The following is an 8,117-nucleotide window of genomic DNA, read 5'->3' on the forward strand; positions in this document are numbered from 1 at the left end:
ATAACTAAAAAGAAACAAAAATAGAAAAAGAAATTTGCAATGGCTGTAACAGCCTTCTTGGAAAAAATTGACAGTAAAATAAATCAAAGTGAAATTTTTTTGAAAGGTGATTTAAACAGCATGTCCACTATGACCTCGCCATTAGATGCTCGTGCATTTACATATCTCCATACTTTAAACCCCAAAAAAAAAAAAAAAACTCACTCATATCTCCATACTTTAAACCCAAAAAAAACTCACTCTTCACTGAACAAAAATAAAATCTTACTCCAAAAGAGGAAAAAACTAACAAGTCAATACACTAAATTCTCAATCTTACAAATCCTCACTCAACTACACATAGTAGACACATTCTTCTTAATTGCAAGCTAATTGCATATTAAATTTTAATTTGTCCCAAAAAGCAATAACGATGTGGTCAAATGAACAATATGAAATATGAGTCGGACATGATGTATTTATTTCAAATTTTCGTCACGTGGATGTGGGGGGCCCCATTACGTTAATCTAAAAGGACACATGGCGCCGTCCGGACCATTCGGCCAGACTGATATTCGATCAATCAAAAACAAATATCACAAATATTGCAAAAATTTCAGGATTCAGGACTATTTGAAACACTTCCAACTTGCCATTGGCATCCTGCTCTGAGCCTTCCAACTAGCTATATGCAAACATGGTCAATCTGGGTCATGGCAAATGTGCAGGTCTGCTGGCTCTCAGCATATTATTTCATTTACCCACTGTTATTGCTCAACCAGGTGAGTATTTCTGTCTTTGCAAACAATTCATTCCAACGCTCTTACGGCCGCGAATAGTTGTTTTTCGTTAATTGTCTAGTCATTGAAATTCTGTTTGTTTATCAGTGCTCAACAATTGTTTCAAGTTTATATATTACTTTATTGACAAGATACCCTTTGATACAGCCGGATTTCTCAGTATCGATTGTGGAGGGCTAACAAATTATACCGCAGAAAACGATATAACTTGGGTCACAGATGTTAATTACATAGGCGTCGGCAAGCCAGCATACATAGGAGACGCCACTCAACAAGCCTACGGCTCCTATATGCATAGTCTACGGTTTTTCCCAAAGCCTCTCAACAAATCTTGCTATCAGTTGCCCGTGAACCCCAATGTGCCTTATCTCTTAAGGACGTGGTTTGCGGTGGGAAATTACACCGGATTTCAAAGTTTTCCCAGATTCGAGTTCGCTTTTTCAATCGAGACACAGGGCATGTTAGCTATCGAAAAAATAAATACAACAAAGCTGGTTCCATTCTACTATGAGAAAGTCTTGGTTAGTTCTGGTAGAGTGCTATATGTTTGCTTGATCAGAACCTCGGAAAATAACGATCCCTTCATCTCTGCTATCGAAATGAGGACACTCCGCCGTGGCATGTATCGACAGGCTATGCCAGGAACAATGTTGCGTATGCAAACAAGATACGCGTTTAATGCTGCAAATTTATTGATCAGGTAATTGTTTAGAGTTCATATGTTTCACTCCATAAAATCTAAAACTCCTACACGAAGTAGAGTTTTTAAAGAGCAGCTAGCACAACCAAGTGATGCTTTCTATATGAAACATAACTTTTGATGGACTACTGTTGTGTAGCTGTGATAACTTTTTTGACGGTACTCTGAATATCTTTGGATGGTGAATTAAGCAGGTATCCCCAAGACGAGTTCGACCGCCTGTGGTTCAGTATTCCAACCGGAGAAGCTAGTAATGTATCGTTGCAACAGTTCATTTCAACAAACAACACCCAAGACTTTCCTCCATCTGTAGTTATGCAAACGGCGTGGGTATCCAGCATTGCATCGATATATTTCCTTTTAGATAGAGCAGAAGGGACCAGATCATTAGTGCTCTTATATTTTGCAGAAGTAGAGCCGCTGGATGTAACTGAAACGAGATCTTTTTCTGTTTATATAAATAATCAATCAAGATCTGAAGCCGTTACTCTGGTGCGAAACTATTCAGCCGTAGAGCTAGCATTCTCGATCAGCAACACTGGCGTTTTGGATGTGAAAATTGTGCGGACCAAGAATTCGACCCTTGATCCTATAGTCAACTCTGTGGAGCATTACGGGATGATTGATACGGAACCCCCAACCTATTTAGAAGATAGTAGGTAACCTTTACCTATAATACTACTTATAATGAAATTGATGACATGGGGCGTTTGAAAAAGATGACACTAGGCCTAACCATGCAGTGTTTGAAATTGATGATATTAGGCCTACCAAGTAGTGTTCGAAATGGACGATATTAGGCCTAACCAAGAAGTGTTTATCCTGCAGTTGAAGCTCTCGGCGATGTCAAAGGGAAATTTGACATGAAAACTTGGATTTCAGACCCTTGCTTCATTATCGAATGGGACGGAATCCGCTGTAATAAAAGCTCATCCGTTATAAGGATTTCAAAAATGTAAGCCCGATTTTCATTCTTACGTTTTACTATTTTAAGCTGAAATTGCAGGAACTTACGACTTCGTGTCGTTTCCAGCAATTTGTCTGGAAGGAATCTTACAGGATCCATACCTCAGAGTATTGGACAATTGACTGCGCTAGTTTACTTGTACGTATAATTTTATTCTTTTGTGTATGCCTAGATTTCTGTATCAAGAAAGTAAGCATGGCGATTTTGAATTTCCTCCGAAGATGTTTTCCTCTCATCACAGACACGATATATTCGCCTTTTGATTAAAAGTAGATATAGACTGTTGCTTAGATGTTCATGAGCGTTCTTCAGAGTTATTCAAATGGGCGAGCTTCGATGAGCTGCATTCGTGGCGGAGGGCTTATATTTTTTCTTTCAATATCATACTGGAAGTGACACTCACGCATTCGTATTGGCATTACCAGATCACTTAAAAATAACCATCTGACGGGACCATTGCCGAATTTCTCCAATTTAACTAAGTTGGAGATATTGTAAGTATTTTCTTCGTGACATAAATCCTACGCTTTTACAAAAACCAGGATTGATCATCATTTCAATAAAGCATCATTTGAAATGGTTTATTGAGCAGACATCTACAAAACAACAACTTGAACGGTACTGTTCCAGATTGGCTGGCTGGACTCAAATACCTTAGAGAGTTGTAAGCTTCTTTCACATCTGTTATTCAAAATAAGCATAAAAATTCTACAGCGGCCCTTTCTTTCTTTTTACTGCTACGGCCACAAGTTTATAAAGAAGAATAATTTCACAGGTATATAGAAAATAACAACTTCAGTGGAGTAATTCCTCCACAACTTCTCAACAAGCCCTCATTGAAAATCAGGTAATTTATTTTTTACTGCTTGTATTTTCTTGTGCTGTACCAGATATTCGCATTCTATTATTTTCAGGTTCAGAATTAGCCTTAATTTTTACTTTACGAGCAATGCAACTAATGCCGCACAAAGAAATGAACTTGAATCGAGTTGACGTGAAGTCACGCTCGTTTGATGTGTTGCAGGGCCTCTGGTAACCGCCTCCTTCACAACCCATCCCATTCAAAGAAGGACAAACTGGGGCTTATCCTCGGAATAACAATAGTTGGATGTCTGATCATTATCCTACTGTTGATAGTAGGCATTGTTATCCACCGGAAGAAATGCTGGAGAAAAGAGAGCAGCACGGTGGGAAAGGAATCAAAACATATCGTGGACGAAGGGGAAGCTCTAGGTGACGAACGTCTTGAATTTTAAGTTGCTTAATTTAATTTTAATTAGATTGCACATTCTGGAATATTGTAAATTTGAGACATAAGTTTGAAGTAAATTAAATTGACAAATTCCAAAATATTGGAAAATTTGAAATCACAAAGATAGATAGAGTAGACAGAACTCAAAGATTGCAACGCCAAATACAACCATGCTAACTTCCAATGGATAAAGTGCAGACAATTCAATGATTGCAATGCCAAATACAACCAAGACCCGAGCCTTTACTGTAGAAGAGATAATGGTGGCCACTCAAAACTTCAGTAACAAGATTGGACAAGGTGGTTTTGGGTCGGTCTTCTTTGGTAAATTGGAGCTTGGAACGGATATAGCGGTAAAAGTGCTCTCACTGTTCTCCGAACAGGGAGCTCAGGAATTCCTGAATGAGGTAATGAGCATGAAATACGGGGAAATTGTTTGGATCTAATCTAATAATGTCTAATCACATTCACAGTCTTTAATCTACTAGAAAAATGCAGTGAAATTCATGCTTGTCTTCACTTGATGAGCAGATTGATCTTCTTTCGAGAGTCCACCATAAGAACTTGGTGACACTGTTGGGCTATTGTAATGAATCAAAAGAACTTATGCTTGTCTACGAGCACATGTCCGGAGGGTCATTGAGGGATTACCTTTACGGTAAATATGTCAGATTTAGTTGGTGCATATTACATATTGACTAGTCCACACACGAAAGTTTATTTTTCTAATGGGTACATATTAGATATTAATTAGTCAAAGTAGAGAAAACTTATTTCTCGCCAATTTTTCTTCCAGGTCGCGCTACAGAATATTTTCAACTAAATTGGAAAACCAGGCTCAAAATAGCTTTAGATGCAGCGCAGGGTAACTCTTTTCTGTGCAGCAATTTCATGATATATTTTTTGTGATACAAAAGTTCGTTCGTGTTGTGTCGCGATTACCATATTTCTGATCTCGTCCACCTGCAACTTCTGTTTGAAGGATTGGAATACCTCCATGTAGCTTGTACCCCAAAGATAATTCACCGAGATATCAAGACGGCCAACATCCTGCTTGACAAGGATTTCAATGGAAAGCTGGCTGATTTCGGCCTTTCAAGAATAACAATTGATGGGGACGCTTCGCATGTTACCACTACAGTGAAAGGAACCTTAGGATACCTAGATCCAGAGTATATGGCACATACAATTCTTTGCAATATTCTTCATGCTGAAGCAATCAGATTAAATGCTGATAGCAGAGGTAATGCCATTTTTGTCTAACTGCTTTACTTACTTTTTTTTACGGGATTTGTCACAGGTATTTTAGCACTCATATGTTGACGGAGAAAAGCGATGTGTATAGTTTTGGAGTAGTCTTGCTGGAGATAATTTGTGGTCGACAGCCCATAAATGCAAAATTACCTGAGGAGGAAATGAACCTTATTCGATGGGTAAGCAATCTGATTATCAAATAGCCATTATTAAAATACGCAGCAACATATTAACATTAACTTTGTATTACGATTTCGTGGTACATCTTCGTCTGCAGACTCATTATCCTTGTATTATTTACAGGTCACGCCGTATGTGGAGATGGATGAAAATGCCGGCAAATTGACAGAAATTATAGACAAGAGGTTGGGTAGAAACTACGACATCAACTCCATCACTGGCGTTGCCAAATTAGCGATCCGATGTGTTCAGGCCGAACCAACGTCTAGACCGAGTGTCAATGATGTTCTGGTTGAGCTCAGAGCGGCTCTCAAACTTGAGAAAGATATGGGTTCTCTAATTCCGGATATTGATATGGAATATAATGGAGATTTCGGGGCCGACCAGGCCTGTTTATCTGTGGACTCCAGTGGACCGAAAGAAATGGACTCCGCTGAAAGCAGCTCCAAGCTATCTTCAATACGTCAACAGGGATGATCGGCTGACGTGATGGAGAACGCTGGAGCGTGGACTACGGAACCACCACGGTGGTGACATTAGGCTAGGGCAACTACAACTACTCTTTCTTTTCACCGTCCTTCTATTTTAAAATAAACCTCTTTTCTCCAAATGATGTACTTTGCTTTCTTGACATAAACAAAGGTAATAAGAAGTAGCCTATATGTATTATGAATGCATGTTACTTTTCTAGTTAGTCAAAGTCAAGACGTACTTTGCTTCCTTGACATAAGGAAAGGCAATAAGTAGCCTATATGTAATAGGAATGTATGTTACTTTCATAATTAGTGAAAGTCTATGTTTTTAAATGTTAACAATGTTATTAAATGAATTTCATTTAGTTATTGGTGTTTAAAATGGTATTTAATGTTAATTGTTATGTTTGTTTTGGAAAATGTTTATGTAATATTATCTTATTCTTTTCTCAATCTTTTAACATTTTAATATGAAGATAATGATGATCTAAACCAACATAATTTTGTTTGTAAGTCGACTTATCTAATTGGCGTGATGATATCTCTAGGTTTGATGGTAAATGTGGGGAACACCCTCTCGCACATATAATCACTTTTTTTTTTCCGAAAGTCTCATTACATATATCTAAATTTTTAATAATCAAATTGTTTATTGTTAGATAAAAAATTACAGTTATGTTAGATTTGAAAATGTGTCTCATATGAAGTCTATACATAAAGTAAATTTATCATATTCACATATAATCTAAAGATATGCACGTTATCTAAACATATATTCAAAATAGTCATCAACATTAATAAGAGTTCGTGTATTTCAAAATTTTCTAGTGCTTTAGAGTTGGCCCAAACTATATGCTGAGAAAATATCTCCCTTGAGCGATATTTATGCTCAATTTTCGAGAGAGCATCATCCATTCTATTTAGCTCCATGTGAGTATGGGAAAAGGTGACTCGATTGAAATGACCAACCAAGAGTCTAATTCTGTGAATCCGATTGATAATCATAGGAGGTTGAAAAGAGGATTTATCATTAATGTAGTCTATTGCAACTTTAGAATCACCAAAAACATCCAAACACTCAATAAATAATTATTTAGCGCAAAATAATATTTTTCATAGGGCAATGATCACATATTGGTTGTTTGTTCCTGTGCTACTATTCCATCTAAAAAGGTAATATAAATTAGGATTCATGATAATATATGCCCCACTCCTGCATATATTGAGATCTCCTACTCCATCATAAAAGCTAGCAGAATATTTGTTGAAGCACTGCACCGGTTGAATGCATCTTTGTATTCTCTTTTGTTCCACTAATCTAAATTCATTGAAATAAGCATAGACCTTGATGCAGTTTCAAGAGATGTCAAATGGAATATTTTAAAAATGAAAGCATTTCTACTTCTCCAAATGCCCCGGAATATATAGAAAGGAAGCATTCTAACGTCCTTATATTTTTCCTTCCAAACCTTTAGATATTCTTCAATAGAAGAAAATGACCAATCCACATTAATGTTTAATATATGCAAGACACTTATCTAAATTGAAGCAACATAGGAACACTTAAGAAATCAATGGATAGCATTCTCACTTGCTTTCCTGCACATAATACATCTTCCAGGACCACTGAAGCCTCCCCAAAACAAATTCTCCCATGTTAAAATCTTATTTTCCCAAACCAACCACCCAAAGCATTTGAGTTTTTGGGGCAATTTCCATGTCCATATTTTCCTATACCACCATCTATCCGCATAATGTTATTGATTAAGAGAAATATACCTATAGATTTCCACAACAAAGATCTCCCCCTCTATAGATTTTCCATCCCATTTGAGAGTATCAATCTTATCCACCAAGGTAATACCCACCAAATATAGTTGAACCACATATTTATCCCAAATTTCTGCCAATTCCCCATTCAAACCCATATCGTGAGAGCATAAGCAAGTATGATATAAATAAATTGGATCAAAATGGACATAAATTTGATTTTGGAAATAAATAACCTTGTTATTGATGTACTTGATGAGGGAGGAAGGCAGTGTGTCATTGGCCTAAAAACCCTTGATACAGTCCAAGTTAATTTCCACCATAATGCTTGATCCAATCTCCCACCTACATGATAACTATAACCATTATTTCACCTTCATGAAATTGTCTCAAATCTAAGAGACATTACTAGTTGTGTGAGCCCCGACCTTGATCCATGCATGGAACAAATGAATACGTAGATATTTATCCTTAATAATCCTTTTCCATATACAAGTACCAAATAATTCACGCCATAAAATATTTACCACGAGAACCCATCAAAAGTTTTCAATATTCTTAAGTCCCTAGCCCCCCTCCTCCTTTTGCATGGCAATGTCCTTGAGTCGGACAAGATGTATCTTGTTATCACCCTTTGAAGGAGACCATATGAAATTAGAGACAATGGAGTTAATCTTCTTAATGACATATTCGGGCAGCAAATATAGATGCATTGATCTAGGTGGATATTGGTGGCCACCTA

At 37.1% G+C, this 8,117-nt stretch overlaps 1 protein-coding gene across 1 annotated transcript; it reads left to right on the forward strand.

The window, feature by feature from the left end:
- The first annotated feature begins 609 nt into the window (after positions 1-609).
- On the forward strand, positions 610-5,938 carry LOC149188276 (putative LRR receptor-like serine/threonine-protein kinase At1g67720). Its single transcript, XM_089409913.1, has 14 exons — positions 610-761; positions 927-1,479; positions 1,674-2,138; positions 2,486-2,584; positions 2,872-2,940; positions 3,039-3,110; positions 3,222-3,293; positions 3,471-3,679; positions 3,897-4,105; positions 4,230-4,356; positions 4,495-4,563; positions 4,681-4,870; positions 4,999-5,131; positions 5,256-5,938. Exons 1-14 carry the CDS (start codon positions 677-679, stop codon positions 5,607-5,609), a joined length of 2,706 nt encoding a protein of 901 aa, XP_089266039.1. The 5' UTR covers positions 610-676; the 3' UTR covers positions 5,610-5,938.
- Positions 5,939-8,117: the final 2,179 nt, after the last annotated feature.

This window comes from Pinus tabuliformis, chromosome 3_1 (genome assembly GCF_031772625.1).
Source record: "Pinus tabuliformis cultivar Carrire ecotype Pingquan chromosome 3_1, CPIR1, whole genome shotgun sequence".
NCBI lineage: Eukaryota > Viridiplantae > Streptophyta > Pinopsida > Pinales > Pinaceae > Pinus > Pinus tabuliformis.